This window comes from Oncorhynchus mykiss, chromosome 4, assembly GCF_057628025.1.
Source record: "Oncorhynchus mykiss isolate SJ-2025 chromosome 4, ASM5762802v1, whole genome shotgun sequence".
Lineage (NCBI taxonomy): Eukaryota > Metazoa > Chordata > Actinopteri > Salmoniformes > Salmonidae > Oncorhynchus > Oncorhynchus mykiss.
The window spans coordinates 9,620,836-9,640,000 of record NC_143025.1 but is presented as its reverse complement, the minus strand read 5'-3'; the positions used below and the strand labels follow the sequence as shown (position 1 = coordinate 9,640,000).

The 19,165-nt window shown below is 44.6% G+C and overlaps 1 protein-coding gene across 3 annotated transcripts in view; it reads right to left on the bottom strand.

The window, feature by feature from the left end:
• The window catches only part of LOC110522717 (unconventional myosin-IXAb), a 270,164-nt gene that overhangs the window by 78,756 nt on the left and 172,243 nt on the right, over positions 1 to 19,165 (bottom strand). For all 3 annotated transcript variants that reach the window (XR_016495073.1, XM_090231067.1, XM_090231068.1), the window contains exons 11-18: positions 11,979 to 12,100; positions 10,365 to 10,506; positions 7,364 to 7,559; positions 5,865 to 5,981; positions 4,020 to 4,095; positions 3,765 to 3,902; positions 1,110 to 1,149; positions 766 to 888 (exon numbers count right to left, since the gene is read on the bottom strand). Coding sequence is in view for 2 of the 3 variants with exons in the window: in XM_090231067.1 (XP_090087193.1) it covers positions 766 to 888; positions 1,110 to 1,149; positions 3,765 to 3,902; positions 4,020 to 4,095; positions 5,865 to 5,981; positions 7,364 to 7,559; positions 10,365 to 10,506; positions 11,979 to 12,100 (954 nt within the window). In the remaining variant the exon portion in view is untranslated. The remainder of the gene's footprint in view (positions 1 to 765; positions 889 to 1,109; positions 1,150 to 3,764; positions 3,903 to 4,019; positions 4,096 to 5,864; positions 5,982 to 7,363; positions 7,560 to 10,364; positions 10,507 to 11,978; positions 12,101 to 19,165) is intronic.

The following is a 19,165-nucleotide window of genomic DNA, read 5'->3' as shown; positions in this document are numbered from 1 at the left end:
TAAATGTTGTTTATTATAGTAGACTCATCTTCCATTCCAAATCAACCTCTTGCCCTTTTGATCTGAGATCATTTGATCTGAGATCATCACTATGACATATTTTCATTTATGTAATTCTTAAGATCTTCACAAAGTGCCTCGAGATACGTAGGAGCTGAGTGTTGGATGTTGGTCTGAGGGCTGTGCAGAGATGAAGGACGCAGAGCCACTAAAGGGAGAGAGGAGTCTAACCTGGAACTGGGTGCTGATGCTGGGTGTTGGTCTGAGGGCTGTGCAGAGATGAAGGACGCAGAGCCACTAAAGGGAGAGAGGAGTCTAACCTGGAACTGGGTGCTGATGCTGGGTGTTGGTCTGAGGGCTGTGCAGAGATGAAGGACGCAGAGCCACTAAAGGGAGAGAGGAGTCTAACCTGGAACTGGGTGCTGATGCTGGGTGTTGGTCTGAGGGCTGTGCAGAGATGAAGGACGCAGAGCCACTAAAGGGAGAGAGGAGTCTAACCTGGAACTGGGTGCTGATGCTGGGTGTTGGTCTGAGGGCTGTGCAGAGATGAAGGACGCAGAGCCACTAAAGGGAGAGAGGAGTCTAACCTGGAACTGGGCGCTGATGCTGGGTGTTGGTTTGAGGGCTGTGCAGAGATGAAGGACGCAGAGCCACTAAAGGGAGAGAGGAGTCTAACCTGGAACTGGGCGCTGATGCTGGGTGTTGGTCTGAGGGCTGTGCAGAGATGAAGGACGCAGAGCCACTAAAGGGAGAGAGGAGTCTAACCTGGAACTGGGCGCTGATGCTGGGGGTTTTCTTCTTCTTGTGCAGGAGGAGGAGGGACTTAGTGATGCGGTCGTGGAGGGTCACGCTGCTCAGGTACCTCAGAGACTTCACGTCCAACAGGTGCTGCTCAGACACAGGAAGCGCCATAAGAACACGGTCAGACAGTATAGTATTCCAAAGAATGCACAGACCTATTCCTCTTCTAAACTATTACTGCTGTAATCCATTACATCACTATTGAGATTTCCTCCTAGAATTAGATCGTATGTCACATTGAAACCATAGAGAAAATATCACTTGTACTTTCAAGGTGTAAGATGGCCACGACTTTGTCAGGACCTTACCTTCGGTAAGCTGGGCTTGGACTTGTAGTTTTTGTTCCGCCTTTGGGAGAGAGATTGGTTGTCAGATAAACTACCGAATTAACGTACTGTATATGAACACACATTGACCACTGCCTGTCCATGGTTTCTGACTGTGGCTTGAGCGTTCATGGTGATGGTCACATTTTTTTTTCACATGTTTTGTCCATTCAGTGTAGATGTATTTATATTCCAGACTCTGTTCCTAATGTTTTGTCCATTCAGTGTATCAGTGTAGATGTATTTATATTCCTGACTCTGTTCCTAATGTTTTGTCCATTCAGTGTATCAGTGTAGATGTAATTATATTCCTGACTCTGTTCCTAATGTTTTGTCCATTCAGTGTATCAGTGTAGATGTATTTATATTCCTGACTCTGTTCCTAATGTTTTGTCCATTCAGTGTATCAGTGTAGATGTAATTATATTCCTGACTCTGTTCCTAATGTTTTGTCCATTCAGTGTAGATGTATTTATATTCCTGACTCTGTTCCTAATGTTTTGTCCATTCAGTGTATCAGTGTAGATGTAATTATATTCCAGACTCTGTTCCTAATGTTTTGTCCATTCAGTGTAGATGTATTTATATTCCAGACTCTGTTCCTAATGTTTTGTCCATTCAGTGTATCAGTGTAGATGTAATTATATTCCAGACTCTGTTCCTAATGTTTTGTCCATTCAGTGTAGATGTATTTATATTCCTGACTCTGTTCCTAATGTTTTGTCCATTCAGTGTATCAGTGTAGATGTAATTATATTCCAGACTCTGTTCCTAATGTTTTGTCCATTCAGTGCATCAATGTAGATGTATTTATATTCCTGACTCTGTTTCTAATGTTTTGTCCATTCAGTGTATCAGTGTAGATGTAATTATATTCCAGACTCTGTTCCTAATGTTTTGTCCATTCAGTGTATCAGTGTAGATGTAATTATATTCCTGACTCTGTTCCTAATGTTTTGTCCATTCAGTGTATCAGTGTAGATGTATTTATATTCCAGACTCTGTTCCTAATGTTTTGTCCATTCAGTGTATCAGTGTAGATGTATTTATATTCCAGACTCTGTTCCTAATGTTTTGTCCACTCAGTGTAGATGTATTTATATTCCTGACTCTGTTCCTAATGTTTTGTCCATTCAGTGTAGATGTATTTATATTCCTGACTCTGTTCCTAATGTTTTGTCCATTCAGTGTATCAGTGTAGATGTATTTATATTCCTGACTCTGTTCCTAATGTTTTGTCCATTTAGTGTATCAGTGTAGATGTAATTATATTCCAGACTCTGTTCCTAATGTTTTGTCCATTCAGTGTATCAGTGTAGATGTATTTATATTCCTGACTCTGTTCCTAATGTTTTGTCCATTCAGTGTATCAGTGTAGATGTAATTATATTCCAGACTCTGTTCCTAATGTTTTGTCCATTCAGTGTATCAGTGTAGATGTAATTATATTCCAGACTCTGTTTCTAATGTTTTGTCCATTCAGTGTATCAGTGTAGATGTATTTATATTCCAGACTCTGTTCCTAATGTTTTGTCCATTCAGTGTATCAGTGTAGATGTATTTATATTCCAGACTCTGTTCCTAATGTTTTGTCCATTCAGTGTATCAGTGTAGATGTATTTATATTCCAGACTCTGTTCCTAATGTTTTGTCCACTCAGTGTAGATGTATTTATATTCCTGACTCTGTTCCTAATGTTTTGTCCATTCAGTGTATCAGTGTAGATGTAATTATATTCCAGACTCTGTTCCTAATGTTTTGTCCATTCAGTGTATCAGTGTAGATGTATTTATATTCCTGACTCTGTTTCTAATGTTTTGTCCATTCAGTGTAGATGTAATTATATTCCTGACTCTGTTCCTAATGTTTTGTCCATTCAGTGTATCAGTGTAGATGTAATTATATTCCAGACTCTGTTCCTAATGTTTTGTCCATTCAGTGTATCAGTGTAGATGTATTTATATTCCTGACTCTGTTTCTAATGTTTTGTCCATTCAGTGCATCAATGTAGATGTAATTATATTCCAGACTCTGTTCCTAATGTTTTGTCCATTCAGTGTAGATGTATTTATATTCCAGACTCTGTTTCTAATGTTTTATCCATTCAGTGCATCAATGTAGATGTATTTATATTCCTGACTCTGTTCCTAATGTTTTGTCCATTCAGTGTATCAGTGTAGATGTATTTATATTCCTGACTCTGTTTCTAATGTTTTGTCCATTCAGTGTAGATGTATTTATATTCCTGACTCTGTTTCTAATGTTTTGTCCATTCAGTGCATCAATGTAGATGTATTTATATTCCTGACTCTGTTTCTAATGTTTTGTCCATTCAGTGTATCAGTGTAGATGTATTTATATTCCAGACTCTGTTCCTAATGTTTTGTCCATTCAGTGTAGATGTATTTATATTCCAGACCTCTAATATTTCTGTCTTAATGTCTTTGTTCTTTTTAACTTTTAGATTGTGTGTATTGTTATTGTAACTTTTAGATTGTGTGTATTGTTATTGTGGTACTAGATATTGCTGCATTTTTGGAGCTGGAAACATCGGCATTTCCCTGCAGCAGAGATAACGTCTGCAAAAACGGTGTACACGACCGATACACTTTGATTTTACTTTGTAGTCATACACACATGAGGATGCTCTGTGCCCTCTCCAGCAGCTTGCTGCTAGTAGAGTTGAAGAAGATGCCATCATCAAACTCTGTGCCAGAGGAGGACAGACCACCCTGTCTGGAGCGACGCCCGTTACAGCCCACGCCATAACCATCCCTAGAGGAGAGATAGAGTGACAGAAAGAGAGGGGGGAGAGGGAGAGAAAGAGTGAAAAATGTATCCATAAAAAGTAAATGTATGCTTTGAGAATCCATAAAACAGTGTGATAGGTACCTGGTGGGCTTTTCCTTCAGTGTGTTGCTGCCCTGGAGGTCTGACAAGGGCGTCCGGGGATTCTTTCGAGTGATATCTGTACAAGACAGAGATGGAAGGGAGGACGGACAGAGAGTTGAGGAGAGAGAGACATGAGGAGAGAGAGGGTTGAGGAGACAGAGAGACATGAGGAGAGAGAGAGTTGAGGAGAGAGAGAGAGAGTTGAGGAGAGAGAGAGAGAGTTGAGAAGAGAGAGAGAGTTGAGGAGAGAGAGACGAGAGAGAGAGAGTTGAGGAGAGAGAGAGTTGAGGAGAGAGAGAGACATGAGGAGAGACATGAGAAGAGAGAGACATGAGAAGAAAGAGAGAGACATGAGGAGAGACAGAGACATGAGGAGAGAGAGACATGAGGAGAGAGAGGGTTGAGGAAAGAGAGGGACATGAGAAGAGAGAGAGACATGAGAAGAGAGAGACATGAGGAGAGAGAGAGACATGAGAAGAGAGAGACATGAGGAGAGAGAGAGTTGAGGAGAGAAAGAGAGACATGAGAAGAGAGAGAGTTGATGAGAGAGAGAGACATGAGAAGAGAGAGAGTTGAGAGAGAGAGAGAGACATGAGGAGAGAGAGAGACGTGAGAGAGAGAGACGTGAGAAGAGAGAGAGTTGAGAGAGCGACATGAGGAGAGAGAGAGAGGAGAGAGAGAGACATGAGGAGAGAGAGAGACATGAGGAAAGAGAGAGTTAAGGAGAGAGAGAGACATGAGGAGAGCGAGAGACATGAGAGAGAGAGACATGAGGAGAGAGAGAGACATGAGAGAGAGAGACATGAGGAGAGAGAGAGACATGAGAGAGAGACATGAGGAGAGAGAGAGACATGAGGAGAGAGAGAGTTAAGGAGAGAGAGAGACATGAGGAGAGCGAGAGACATGAGAGAGAGAGACATGAGGAGAGAGAGAGACATGAGAGAGAGAGACATGAGGAGAGAGAGAGACATGAGAGAGAGAGACATGAGGAGAGAGAAACATTAGGAGAGAGAGAGTTAAGGAGAGAAAGAGAGGCATGAGGAGAGAGATAGTTAAGGAGAGAGAGACATGAGGAGAGAGAGAGATACATGAGGAGAGAGAGAGACATGAAGAGAGAGAGAGAGTTAAGGAGAGAGAGAGAGTTAAGGAGAGAGAGAGAGACAGCAGGAGAGAGAGAGAGACAGGAGGAGAGAGAGAGACATGAGGAGAGAGAGAGAGTTAAGGAGAGAGAGAAACATGAGGAGAGAGAGAGACATGAGGAGAGAGAGAGAGTTAAGGAGAGAGAGAGAGAAGGATACACATGCAACTCCATTATTGAATGGTGATATCAGATCAAGTAAGTTCACTCCGCTACCACACGGAAAGCGATACTTTAGCCCCAACTCTAGGTCCAGAAGGCTTCTTAACAGCTTCTACCCCCACGCCATAAGACTCCTGAACAGATAATCAAATGGACACCCAGACTAATTGCATTGACCCCCCTCACACACTTGGTTTATTATCTATCCATAGTCACTTTAGTCAGTCTCACTCAGATATCATATTCAAAACGGCAAACATTTCTCTCTACCTTATGGCAGAATGTGTACAATTCCAGGAAATGAGTTATAAAATTGGGTACGCAGACCCACGAGCAATTGCGGCCCCTCATGACGAGTTCAGATCCACCCTCATCAGAGTAGCCCATCCCTGTGTTAAATGATCAAAAACGGCTGTAATATCACACAGTTGGGCCTTTTGTCGAGTGAGAACAAGTTAATTCAGAACTAGCTAATTGTTTGCTTCCTTTTCCAGGAAAAGAGAGCTGGGTAGCATAGAGCATTGTGGGACTTGGAGTCTTCTTACTGTATTTCTCATCTTTGCATCTCTGCAGGATCTCAAGGCTCCTCTGGTGCACAGGGTGGTGGAGGAAGCTGAAGCTGTCCACGCTCTTGACAACACACGGTACAGCAGCATCATTCACTGAGAGGGAGGGAGGGAGGGAGGGAGGGAGGGGGAGAGAGAGAGAGAGAGAGAGAGAGAGAGAGAGAGAGAGAGAGAAATAGAAGGAGAGCAAGAGAGAGGAATAAATCATGTGTTAAGTTGGCGAAAAGTTTGACAATGTCATGCAACCGAAGGAGATGAAGCCTAATGTGGAAGCTCACCATGTATTTATAGGAGATGAAGCCTAATGTGGAAGCTCACCATGTATTTATAGGAGATGAATACTAATGTGGAAGCTCAACATGTATTTATAGTAGATTAAGCCTAATGTGGAAGCTCACCATGTATTTATAGGAGATGAATACTAATGTGGAAGCTCACCATGTAATAATAGGAGATGAAGCCTAATGTGGAAGCTCAACATGTATTTATAGGAGATTAAGCCTAATGTGGAAGCTCACCATGTAATAATAGGAGATGAAGCCTAATGTGGAAGCTCAACATGTATTTATAGGAGATGAAGCCTAATGTGGAAGCTCAACATGTATTTATAGTAGATTAAGCCTAATGTGGAAGCTCACCATGTAATAATAGGAGATGAAGCCTAATGTGGAAGCTCACCATGTATTTATAGGAGATGAATACTAATGTGGAAGCTCACCATGTATTTATAGGAGATGAAGCCTAATGTGGAAGCTCACCATGTATTTATAGGAGATGAATACTAATGTGGAAGCTCACCATGTATTTATAGGAGATGAAGCCTAATGTGGAAGCTCAACATGTATTTATAGGAGATGAAGCCTAATGTGGAAGCTCAACATGTATTTATAGTAGATTAAGCCTAATGTGGAAGCTCACCATGTAATAATAGGAGATGAAGCCTAATGTGGAAGCTCAACATGTAATAATAGGAGATGAAGCCTAATGTGGAAGCTCACCATGTATTTATAGGAGATGAATACTAATGTGGAAGCTCACCATGTATTTATAGGAGATGAAGCCTAATGTGGAAGCTCAACATGTATTTATAGGAGATGAAGCCTAATGTGGAAGCTCAACATGTATTTATAGTAGATTAAGCCTAATGTGGAAGCTCACCATGTAATAATAGGAGATGAAGCCTAATGTGGAAGCTCACCATGTATTTATAGGAGATGAAGCCTAATGTGGAAGCTCACCATGTAATAATAGGAGATTAAGCCTAATGTGTATGTTCAAGAGTCTGTGTGTATAGCTATTTTACCTTTATTTAACTAGGAACAGTGTGTTAACTGCCTGTTGAGGGGTAGAACGACAAATTTGTACCTTGTCAGCTCAGGGATTCGAACTTGCAACCTTTCGGTTACTAGTCCAACACTCTAACCACTAGGCTACCCTGCCACCCCATGTATGGCTACACCAGCAGTCTATGGTCTCACCAGTCTTCTTGTCGGCGTGTCTCTTCCCAGCCTCCCTGAAGGCTACCATGGCTCTGAAATAGGTTCTGAGGACGGCCCAGCGGAAGGTGGCCACCGGGTCGATGCCCATCAGGCCACAGATGAAGGCGTTCTTACTGCTCTTCAACAGGGCCACGATGTCCGGACGCATGTGATCAGTGTTCTTCTCCCTGAAGTCCTGTAGGGGCAGAATATAGTGATGAGATCTATCCACTGGATCTACTATGTTTCAGTCTGTTTGATGCTTAACATACAGAGCATTCGGAAAGTATTCAAACCCCTTGACTTTTTCCAATATTTTGTTATGCTACAGCCTTATTCTAAAATTGTTTAAATTGTTATTTTCCCTCATCAATCTACACACAACACCCCATAATGACAGTACTTACTCAGTACGTTGTTGAAGCACCTTTGGCAGCAATTGCAGCCTCAAGTCTTCTTGGGTATGACGCTACAAGCTTGTCACTCAAAGACTCAATCATGGACACTGACAGTTGTGGCTGCTTTGTGTGATGTATTGTTGTCTCTACCTTCTTGCCCTTTGTGCTGTTGTCTTGTGCCCAATAATGTTTGTACCATGTTTTGTGCTGCTACCATGTTGTGTTGCTACCATGTTGTGCTGCTACCATGTTGTGCTGCTTCTGTGTTGTGTTACTACCATGTTGTTGTCATGTTGTGCTGCTACCATGTTGTCATGTTGTGCTGCTACCATGTTGTTGTCATGTTGTGCTGCTACCATGTTGTTGTCATGTTGTGCTGCTACCATGTTGTTGTCATGTTGTGTTGCTACCATGTTGTTGTCATGTTGTGTTGCTACCATGTTGTTGTCATGTTGTGTTACTACCATGTTGTTGTCATGTTGTGTTGCTACCATGTTGTTGTCATGTTGTGTTGCTACCATGTTGTTGTCATGTTGTGTTGCTACCATGTTGTTGTCATGTTGTGTTACTACCATGTTGTTGTCATGTTGTGTTGCTACCATGTTGTTGTCATGTTGTGCTGCTACCATGTTGTTGTCATGTGGTGTTGCTACCATGTTGTTGTCATGTTGTGCTGCTACCATGTTGTTGTCATGTTGTGCTGCTACCATGTTGTTGTCATGTGGTGTTGCTACCATGCTGTGTTGTCATGTTGTGCTGCTACCATGTTGTTGTCATGTGGTGTTGCTACCATGCTGTGTTGTCATGTGTTGCTGCCATCCTATGTTGTTGCCTTAGGTCTCTCTTTATTTAGTGTTGTGGTGTCTCGCTTGTGGTGATGTGTTTTGTCCTATATTTTTATTTGATTTTGTATTTTTCAGTGTATATTCAGTGTTATCATATTACTCCAGTGCCAGCCTCCCTACACTGGCTTCCTGTTAAGGCTAGGGCTGATTTCAAGGTTTTACTGCTACCCTACAAAGCATTACATGGGCTTGCTCCTACCTATCTTTCCGATTTGGTCCTGCCGTACATACCTACACGTACGCTCCGGTGACAAGATGCAGGCCTCCTAATTGTCCCTAGAATTTCTAAGCAAACAGCTGGAGGCAGGGCTTTCTCCTATAGAGCTCCATTTTTATGGAATGGTCTGCCTACCCATGTGAGAGACGCAGACTTGGTCTCAACCTTTAAGTCTTTACTGAAGACTCATCTCTTCAGTGGGTCATATGATTGAGTGTAGTCTGGCCCAGGAGTGTGAAGGTGAACAGAAAGGCTCTGGAGCAATGAACCGCCCTTGCTGTCTCTGCCTGGCCAGTTCCCCTCTTTCCACTGGGATTCTCTGCCTCTAACCCTATTACAGGGGCTGAGTCACTGGCTTACTTACTGGTGCTCTTCCATGCTGTCCCTAGGAGGGGTGCGTCACTTGAGTGGGTTGAGTCACTGACGTGATCTTCCTGTTTCGGTTGGCGCCCCCCGTTGGGTTGTGCCGTGGTCGGAGATCTTTGTGGGCTATACTCGGCCTTGTCTCAGGATGGTAAGTTGGTAGTTGAAGATATCCCTCTAGTGGTGTGGGGGGTGTCCTCTGGCAAAGTGTTATATCCTGCCTGTTTGGCCCTGTCCGGGGGTATCATCGGATGGGGCCACAGTGTCTCCTGACCCCTCCTGTCTCAGCCTCCAGTATTTATGCTGCGGTAGTTTATGTGTCGGGGGGCTAGGGTCAGTTAGTTATATCTGGAGTATTTCTTCTGTCTTATCCGGTGTCCTGTGTGAGTTTAAGTATGCTCTCTCTAATTCTCTCTTTCTTTCTTTCTTTCTCTCTCTCGGAGGACCTGAGCCCTAGGACCATGCCTCAGGACTACTCGGCATGATGACTCCTTGCTGTCCCCAGTCCACCTGGCCGTGCTGCTGCTCCAGTTTCAACTGTTCTGCCTGTGGCTATGGAACCCTGACCTGTTCACCAGACGTGCTACCTGTCCCAGACCTGCTGTTTTCAACTTTCTAGAGACAGCTAGAGCGGTAGAGATACTCTTAATGATCGGCTATGAAAAGCCAACTGACATTTACTCCTGAGGTGCTGACTTGCTGCACCCTCGACAACTACTGTGATTATTATTATTTGACCATGCTGGTCATTTATGAACATTTGAACATCTTGGCCATGTTCTGTTATAATCTCCACCTGGCACTGTCAGAAGAGGACTGGCCACCCCTCATAGCCTGGTTCCTCTCTAGGTTTCTTCCTAGGTTCTGGCCTTTCTAGGGAGTTTTTCCTAGCCACCGTGCTTCTACACCTGCATTGGTTGCTGTTTGGGGGGTTTAATGCTGGGTTTCTGTACAGCACTTTGAGATATCAGCTGATGTAAGAAAGGCTAAATAAATTGATTTGATTTTACCATTAATGGACAAAACCTTGCCAGTAGTGTCCGTCAGTAATAGCCCAACTCTGACATAAGGCTATCATATAGGTTGACACACAGAGCTGTTGTGAACGAATGATTCGCGGATGGGTTGTGACTGACACTGAATCTACAGGGACATGTGGTCACGTCAGCAGTCCTTACCTTGATGCCGTACTTGACTTTGCCGGCGTAGTGGCAGATAATGAAGGCGGGCTCCATGACGGCGGGGAACTCGATGTAGCTGTTCCCCTCATGCTGCCGTTTGAACTTGTCCAGCAGGGTCTGGTTCGAGGCCTGGGGGAAACTAAAGGGACAGAGAAGAGGGTGGGGACTAGGGTTAGGACTGTAGGATGGGAGACTAGGGTATCTACTGGTTCCAAATGGTTCCAGATCACACCACTCACTAAAACAAGCTCCCTTAAAGCAACACCACACCACTCACTAAAACAAGCTCCCTTAAAGCAACACTACTCACTAAAACAAGCTCCCTTAAAGTAACACTACTCACTAAAACAAGCTCCCTTAAAGTAACACTACTCATCAAAACAAGCTCCCTTAAAGCAACACCGCTCACTAAAACAAGCTCCCGTAAAGCAACACCACTCACTAAAACAAGCTCCCTTAAAGCAACACCACACCATTCACTAAAACATGCTCCCTTAAAGCAACACCACACCATTCACTAAAACATGCTCCCTTAAAGCAACACCACACTACACACTAAAACAAGCTCCCTTAAAGTAACACTACTCACTAAAACAAGCTCCCATAAAGCAACACCACTCACTAAAACAAGCTCCCTTAAAGCAACACCACGCCATTCACTAAAACAAGCTCCCTTAAAGTAACACTACTAACAGCCCTAAGTGGATAGGTTAGGTTAGGTTAGCTAGCTCACGCGGCTAATATGGTCATGGCGGTCCTGTGTTTTTGTATGCGAGGGTGGGTTTAATTTACGAGGGATTGAAATGGGATTGTGTAGTGGCCTATGTGAGAGGCTTTATATAGGGCGTACGTGTGCCCCAGAAAGGCAAATATATGAGATAGCGTGTTTTTATGTGCTTAAGTTAGCTTGGCTAATGTTGTAATCAATCAAGTATTTCGCTACTAATGAAGAGTGTTGTTAGCCTATATTCCTCATCTTGTCTGTGCTCTGCTCATGTGGGATGATTCTAAGGTCATTGGCAATGAGTGTTGGTCCAGCAATGTAACCAACTTGGTTTTACATTGGCTTTGTTCTAAAGAAGTTTGACATATCACCAAAACATAGCCTACCACGTTCTTCTGAGCCCGGTCTAAATCTTCACCCCAAAACTATGTTCTATGGAGCCTGAGGACATTCGAGAACGGGTCCTTTTATTTTTTACTGCGGATGGATGTCATGGCTAAGAAAGTACACCTCTAAATGTGGCAGGAAAACCACCCTGAGGTAGTGCTTTAGGAGCCATGGCTAAGAAAGTACACCTCTAAATGTGGCAGGAAACCGCCCTGAGGTAGTGCTTTAGGAGCCATGGCTAAGAAAGTACACCTCTAAATGTGGCAGGAAAACCGCCCTAAAGTAGTGCTGTAGGAGCCATGGCTAAGAAAGTACACCTCTAAATGTGGCAGGAAACCGCCCTGAGGTAGTGCTTTAGGAGCCATGGCTAAGAAAGTACACCTCTAAATGTGGCAGGAAACCGCCCTGAGGTAGTGCTTTAGGAGCGTCAGCTAAATGACTAAAATGTAAATGTGCAGTAAAAAGGAAGGAGAAAGGCTCCGACATGACAGCTCACGTACTTGCACTCTTCGTCCAGCAGGTGGAGCAGCGCGGTGGGCTTCTTGCTGATGAGGTTGATGCAGCCTGTGTTGTCGATGTAGTCGATGTTGTGCCAGCTGATGCTCTCGGCCCTGTACTCCTCCTGTAAGGGGGAAACAACAGTGGTGTAGTGTCAGAAACAGTGCCGGCAGTAAAAGTTGTTCACAAGTCATCCAGTACATCACATTTCCCCTTTGAGTATCAATAGAGTTTATTTTATTCAATTTAAGTGAATGTCAGGTCAAAAGTTGACAGTCTGGTGAATGCATCAGAGAGATACCATGAACAGTAAATTTATCACACATGTTATGGGACACACTGATAGCGTTAAGAAAGCATAAGGCGCATTGAAACATTCCAAAACTCAAATCCCATAACTGACAAAAAACCAAAGACTCTGCAACAAAGGTCACCAGTGTGTCCACGTGCCAACAGTTTCCTCACAAAGGTCACCAGTGTGTCCACATGCCAACAGTTTCCTCACAAAGGTCACCAGTGTGTCCACATGCCAACAGTTTCCTCACAAAGGTCACCAGTGTGTCCATATGCCAACAGTTTCCTCACAAAGGTCACCAGTGTGTCCACATGCCAACAGTTTCCTCACAAAGGTCACCAGTGTGTCCATATGCCAACAGTTTCCTCACAAAGGTCACCAGTGTGTCCACGTGCCAACAGTTTCCTCACAAAGGTCACCAGTGTGTCCACATGCCAACAGTTTCCTCACAAAGGTCACCAGTGTGTCCACATGCCAACAGTTTCCTCACAAAGGTCATCAGTGTGTCCACATGCCAACAGTTTCCTCACAAAGGTCACCAGTGTGTCCACATGCCAACAGTTTTCATCACAAAGGTCACCAGTGTGTCCATATGCCAACAGTTTCCTCACAAAGGTCACCAGTGTGTCCACATGCCAACAGTTTCCTCACAAAGGTCACCAGTGTGTCCATATGCCAACAGTTTCCTCACAAAGGTCATCAGTGTGTCCACATGCCAACAGTTTCCTCACAAAGTTCACCAGTGTGTCCACATGCCAACAGTTTCCTCACAAAGTTCACCAGTGTGTCCACGTGCCAACAGTTTCCTCACAAAGGTCACCAGTGTGTCCACGTGCCAACCGTTTCCTCACAAAGGTCACCAGTGTGTCCACGTGCCAACCGTTTCCTCACAAAGGTCACCAGAGTGTCCATGTGCCAACAGTTTCCTCACAAAAGTCACCAGTGTGTCCACATGCCAACAGTTTCCTCACAAAGGTCATCAGTGTGTCCACGTGCCAACAGTTTCCTCACAAAGTTCACCAGTGTGTCCACGTGCCAACAGTTTCCTCACAAAGGTCACCAGTGTGTCCACGTGCCAACCGTTTCCTCACAAAGGTCACCAGTGTGTCCACGTGCCAACCGTTTCCTCACAAAGGTCACCAGTGTGTCTACATGTCAACCGTTTCCTCACAAGGATGTGAACAGTATCAATGGTGTTGGGGGATATAAACAGGATCAGTAGTGTTGGGGGATAGAAACCAGATGAGTAGTGTTGGGGGATAAAAACAGGATCAGTAGTGTTGGGGGATATAACCAGGATCAGTACAGGATCAGTAGTGTTGGGGGATATAAACAGGATCAGTAGTGTTGGGGGATATAAACAGGATCAGTGGTGTTGGGGGATATAACCAGGATCAGTACAGGATCAGTAGTGTTGGGGGATATAACCAGGATCAGTACAGGATCAGTAGTGTTGGGGGATATAAACAGGATCAGTAGTGTTGGGGGATAAAAACAGGATCAGTAGTGTTGGGGGATATAACCAGGATCAGTACAGGATCAGTAGTGTTGGGGGATATAAACAGGATCAGTAGTGTTGGGGGATATAAACAGGATCAATGGTGTTGGGGGATATAAACAGGATCAGTGGTGTTGGGGGATATAAACAGGATCAGTGGTGTTGGGGGATATAAACAGGATCAATGGTGTTGGGGGATATAAACAGGATCAGTAGTGTTGGGGGATATAAACAGGATCAGTGGTGTTGGGGGATATAAACAGGATCAGTAGTGTTGGGGGATATAAACAGGATCAGTGGTGTTGGGGGATATAAACAGGATCAGTAGTGTTGGGGGATATAAACAGGATCAGTAGTGTTGGGGGATATAAACAGGATCAGTGGTGTTGGGGGATATAAACAGGATCAGTGGTGTTGGGGGATATAAACAGGATCAATGTTGTTGGGGGATATAAACAGGATCAGTAGTGTTGGGGGATATAAACAGGATCAGTAGTGTTGGGGGATATAAACAGGATCAGTAGTGTTGGGGGATATAAACAGGATCAGTAGTGTTGGGGGATATAAACAGGATCAGTAGTGTTGGGAGATATAAACAGGATCAGTGCAGGATCAGTAGTGTTGGGGGATATAAACAGGATCAGTAGTGTTGGGGGATATAAACAGGATCAGTGGTGTTGGGGGATATAAACAGGATCAGTAGTGTTGGGGGATATAAACAGGATCAGTAGTGTTGGGAGATATCAACAGGATCAATGGTGTTGGGGGATATAAACAGGATCAGTAGTGTTGGGGGATAGAAGCAGGATCAGTGGTGTTGGCAGATATAAACAGGATCAGTGGTATTGGGGGATATAAACAGGATCAGTAGTGTTGGGGGATAGAAACAGGATTAGTGGTGTTGGCAGATATAAACAGGATCAGTGGTATTTGGGGATATAAACAGGATCAGTACAGGATCAGTAGTGTTGGGGGATATAAACAGGATCAGTAGTGTTGGGGGATATAAACAGGATCAGTACAGGATCAATGGTGTTGGGTGATATAAACAGGATCTGTACAGGATCAGTGGTGTTGGGGGATATGAACAGGATCAGTACAGGATCAGTAGTGTTGGGGGATGTAAACAGGATCAGTAGTGTTGGGGGATATAAACAGGATCAGTAGTGTTGGGAGATATAAACAGGATCAGTACAGGATCAGTGGTGTTGGGGGATATAAACAGGATCAGTAGTGTTGGGGGATATAAACAGGATCAGTGGTGTTGGGGGATATAAACAGGATCAGTAGTGTTGGGGGATATAAACAGGATCAGTAGTGTTGGGGGATAGAAACAGGATCAGTGGTGTTGGGAGATATAAACAGGATCAGTACATGATCAGTAGTGTTGGGGGATATAAACAGGATCAGTAGTGTTGGGGGATATAAACAGGATCAGTAGTGTTGGGGATATAAACAGGATCAATAGTGTTGGGGGATATAAACAGGATCAGTAGTGTTGGGGGATATAAACAGGAGCCGTAGTGTTGGGGGATATAAACAGGATCAATGGTGTTGGGGGATATAAACAGGATCAGTAGTGTTGAGGGATATAAACAGGATCAGTAGTGTTGGGGGATATAAACAGGATCAGTAGTGTTGGGAGATATAAACAGGATCAGTACAGGATCAGTGGTGTTGGGGGATATATACAGGATCAGTAGTGTCGGGGGATATAAACAGGATCAGAAGTGTTGGGGGATATACAGTGGCTTGCGAAAGTATTTACCCCCCATGGCATTTTTCCTATTTTGTTGCCTTACAACCTGGAATTAAAATAGATTTTTGGGGGGGGTTGTATCATTTGATTTACACATCATGCCTACCACTTTCAAGATGCAACATATTTTTAATTGTGAAACAAACAAGAAATAAGACAAAAAAATGGAAATAACTATTCACCCCCCCAAAGTCAAAACTTTGTAGATCCACCTTTCGCAGCAATTACAGCTGCAAGTCTCTCGGTGTATGTTTCTATAAGCTTGGCACATCTAGCCACTAGGATTTTTGCCCATTCTTCAAGGCAAAACTGCTCCAGCTCCTTCAAGTTGGATGGGTTCCGCTGGTGTACAGCAATCTTTAAGTCATACCACAGATTCTCAATTGGATTGAGGTCTGGGCTTTGACTAGGCCATTCCAAGACATTTAAATGTTTCCCCTTAAACCACTCAAGTGTTGCTTTAGCAGTATGCTTAGGGTCAAGCAAGCACCAGCTAGCCTTGAGCTATCCTCGAGCAAGGCCCAAATACCAGCTTATTCTAGGGCTACAATACCTCCTTTGCCAATTGGCCTGGACCCTTATCCTACTCTTTCGATGTTCCTCTGGTGAAGTAGAGGTTAACCCAGGCCCTGTAGCCCCCAGATCCACTCCTATTCCCCAGGCGCTGTCATTTGTTGAATTCTGTAACCGTAAAAGCCTTGGTTTCATGCATGTTAACATCATAAGCCTCCTCCCTAAATTTGTTTAATTCACTGCTTTAGCACACTCTGCCAACCCAGATGTCCTAGCAGTGTCTGAATCCTGGCTTAGGAAGGCCACCAAAAACTCTGACATTTCCATCCCCAACTACAACATTTTCCGCCAAGATAGAACTGCCAAAGGGGGTGGAGTTGCAATCTACTGCAGAGATAGCCTGCAGAGTTCTGTCTTACTATCCAGGTCTGTGCCCACACAGTTCGAACTTCCACCTTACCAGAAATAAGTCTTTCACTGTTGCCGCTTGTTACAGACCCCCCTCAGCCCCCCAGCTGTGCCCTGGACACCATATGTGAATTAATTGCCTCTCATTTATCTTCAGAGTTTTTACTGTTAGGTGACCTAAACTGGGATATGCTTAACACCCCGGGCGTCCTACAATCTAAGCTAGATGCCCTCAATCTCACACAAATTATCATGGAACCTACCAGGTACAACCCCAAATCCGTAAACACAGGCACCCTCAGATATCATCCTGACCAACCTGCCCTCTAAATACACCTCTGCTGTCTTCAACCAGGATCTCAGCGATCACTGCCTCATTGCCTGCATCCGTAATGGGTCTGCGGTCAAACGACCACCCCTCATGACTGTCAAATGCTCCCTAAAACACTTCAGCGAGCAGGCCTTTCTAATCGCCCTGGCCCAGGTATCCTGGAAGGATATTGACCTTATTCCGTCAGTAAAGGATGCCTGGTTAATCTTTAAAAGTGCTTTCCTCATCATCTTAAATAAGCATGCCCCGTTCAAAAAATGTAGAACTAAGAACTGATACAGCCCTCCAGACTTGACTGCCCTTGATCAGCACAAAACAAATCCTGTGTACTGCGTTAGCATCGAACAGCCCCCGTGATATGCAACTTTCCAGGGAAGTTAGGAACCAATATACACAGGCAGTTATGAAAGCAAAGGCTAACTTTTTCAAACAGAAATGTGCATCCTGTAGCACAAACTCCCAAAAGTTCTGGGACACTGTAAAGTCCATGCGGAATAAGAGCACCTCCTCCCAGCTGCCCACTGCACTGAGGCTAGGAAAACACTGTCAACACCGATAAATCTACAATAATCAAGAATTTCAATGAGCATTCTACTACGGCTGGCCATGCTTTCCACCTGGCTACCCCTACCCCGGTCAACAGCTCTGCACCCCCCACAGCAACTTGCCCAAGCCTCCCCAATTTCTCCTTCACCCAAATCCAGACAGCTGATGTTCTGAAAGAGTTGCAACATCTGGACTCCTAGAATTCAGCTGGGCTAGACAATCTGGACCCTCTGTTCCTAAAATTATCCGCCGCCATTATTGCAACCCTTATTACTAGCCTGTTCAACCTCTCTTTCGTATCGTCTGAGATCCCTAAAGACTGGAAAGCTGCGGCGGTCATCCCCCTCTTCAAAGGAGGTGACACTCTAGACCCAAACTGTTACAGACCTATATCCATCCTGCCCTGCCTTTCTAAAGTCTTGGAAAGCCAAGTTAATAAACAGATTACTGACCATTTAGAATCCCACCGTACCTTCTCCACTATGCAATCTGGTTTCCGAGCTGGTCATGGGTGCAACTCAGCCACGCCCAAGATCCGATAAAAGACGCTACTGAAGCATGACCCAGAAGCCCTGTGACTACTGAAGTATGATCCAGAAGCCCTGTGACTACTGAAGTATGACCCAGAAGCCCTGTGACTACTGAAGTATGACCCAGAAGCCCTGTGACTACTGAAGTATGTCTATGTCAGTGCCAGACACATCACACAACAACAGAGGAACAGGAAGTTGAACTAACCGGGACACCCAACTCCGCGGCTAGCAGGGCTATTTCATGTGTGCGACTTGACATGCCTATCCTTCCTCCCTAAAAGTAAAAAAGAGCAAATTCCACCCATGAAATTCTACATCCAACTTACATCATTACTATATTGACTCATTATGATGGTGCTTCTGAGTTTATCACGAAAAACTAAAGTTTTCCTTTTAAAATGTTTCAATCAAATCCACACCTCCACACTTCCACACCTCCACATCTCCACACCTCCACACCTCCACATCTCCACACCTCCACATCTCCACACCTCCACATCTCCACACCTCCACATCTCCACACCTCCACACCTCCACATCTCCACACCTCTACATCTCCACACCTCCACATCTCCACACCTCCACACCTCCACATCTAGGACATAAAACGTCTTCACCAGCCACAGGGCTCCGCAATAAAGGCCTAAACCTTCCTGTATTGTTCTTCTGCTCTCTCTCTCTGTCTCTCTCTCTCTCTCTCTCTCTCTCTCTCTCTCTCTCTCTGTCTCTGTCTCTCTCTCTGTCTCTCTCTCTCTGTCTCTCTCTCTGTCTCTCTCTCTGCTCTCTCTCTGCTCTCTCTCTCTCTGTCTCTCTCTCTGCTCTCTCTGCTCTCTCTCTCTGTCTCTCTCTCTGCTCTCTCTCTCTGTCTCTCTCTCTGCTCTCTCTCTCCCTGCTCTCTCTCTGTCTCTCTCTCTGTCTCTCTCTCTGTCTCTCTCTCTGTCTCTCTCTCTGTCTCTCTCTCTGCTCTCTCCCTGCTCTCTCCCTGCTCGCTCTCTCTCTGCTCTCTCTCTGCTCTCTCCCTGCTTTCTCTCTGCTCTTTCCCTGCTCTCTCTCTGCTCTCTCTCTCTCTCTGCTCTCTCCCTGCTCTCTCCCTGCTCGCTCTCTCTCTGCTCTCTCTCTGCTCTCCCTGCTTTCTCTCTGCTCTCTCCCTGCTCTCTCTCTGCTCTCCCTGCTCTCTCTCTGCTCTCTCTCTCTCTCTCTCTCTCTCTCTCTCTCTCTCTCTCTCTCTCTCTCTCTCTCTCTCTCTCTCTCTCTCTCTCTCTCTCTCTCTCTCTCTCTCTCTCTCTCTCTGCTCTCTCTCTCTCTG